The sequence below is a fragment of the Nuphar pumila genome, chromosome 6 (assembly GCF_984573655.1).
Source record: "Nuphar pumila chromosome 6, dmNupPumi1.hap1.1, whole genome shotgun sequence".
Classification (NCBI taxonomy): domain Eukaryota; kingdom Viridiplantae; phylum Streptophyta; class Magnoliopsida; order Nymphaeales; family Nymphaeaceae; genus Nuphar; species Nuphar pumila.
The window spans coordinates 114,510,253-114,511,207 of NC_143254.1; the positions used below are offsets into that span (position 1 = coordinate 114,510,253).

The 955-nt window shown below is 41.5% G+C and overlaps 1 protein-coding gene across 1 annotated transcript; it reads left to right on the top strand.

Annotated features, from left to right (window-relative positions):
* Window positions 1-285: 285 nt before the first annotated feature.
* Window positions 286-726, top strand: LOC149835790 (uncharacterized). Its single transcript, XM_090009652.1, has one exon. It carries the CDS (start codon window positions 286-288, stop codon window positions 724-726), a length of 441 nt encoding a protein of 146 aa, XP_089865778.1.
* The last annotated feature ends 229 nt before the right edge of the window (window positions 727-955 follow it).

Below are 955 nucleotides of genomic sequence, written 5' to 3' on the forward strand. Positions count from 1 at the left end.
ATTCAGTTACCCTGATAAGGTCGACATAGATTCGGTTGTTGGGTTGCCTCCTTTATCACATTTTAGAGAAGGAAACCTGTTTTTAAACTCTTGTATATATATGTTGTGGGTGTCTTGTTGCAGGTGTGAGACTACCTCTTAATAAGATGAGTTTCTTTTCCTCATGGATGTAGGTTGTATATGTCGAACCATGTGTATCTTTGTCGTGTGATGTTTCTTTATAATTTTTCTGTTCTTTATGGTATCAGAGCCAGGTTGTAAAGAAACTCAAGGCATTTTTCTTTCATGGCGGATGAATCACCACAAAAAGAAGATAGCTCAACCATTGAGCAACATGTTAGCATGCATGATAATGTGAATCCTGCACTCAAAATCACTACTGAACCTCTCACTGGGTTCAACTTTTTGACATGGGCTAAATCAGCTAAACTCTTCTTGAGTGGAAAGTTGAAACTTGGCCATGTCATTGGAAGCAAGCCACGACCACCTGCAGGAGATCCAAAGGTAGAAGAATGGGAGTCAAATGACCATACGGTCATGTCATGGATTTTGAACTCGATGGATAAGAAGATTGCTCGAGGGTTTCTTTTTCTTAAGACAACCAAAGACGTTTGGAAGGCTGCTCATGAACTCTACGGCCAACAGTTCAATATTGCTCGAAGGAAGAAAGGAGGCAAGACCTTCAGTGAATACCTTGGCCAACGTAGAGTTCTATGGGACGAGTGAGAATCATATACCCCCTCGATCGTCGATGCTACTACGCTTCAGAAATGGAGAGAACATGATAAGATCTTCCAAATGTTGGCTGGTCTGGGACCCGAATATGAACAACTCTGGAGCCAGGTACTTATGACACTCAATCTCCCTAAACTTAATGCCATCTGCTCCATTGTTATGCGTGAAGAATGTAGGAGACAAGTTATGAACACCTCAAGTAAACTGGAGGAATTACTTG

Coding starts and splice junctions, on each gene's coding strand:
- LOC149835790 (XM_090009652.1), top strand. CDS start 286: ATGGCGGATGAATCACCACAAAAAGAAGATAGCTCAACCATTGAGCAA.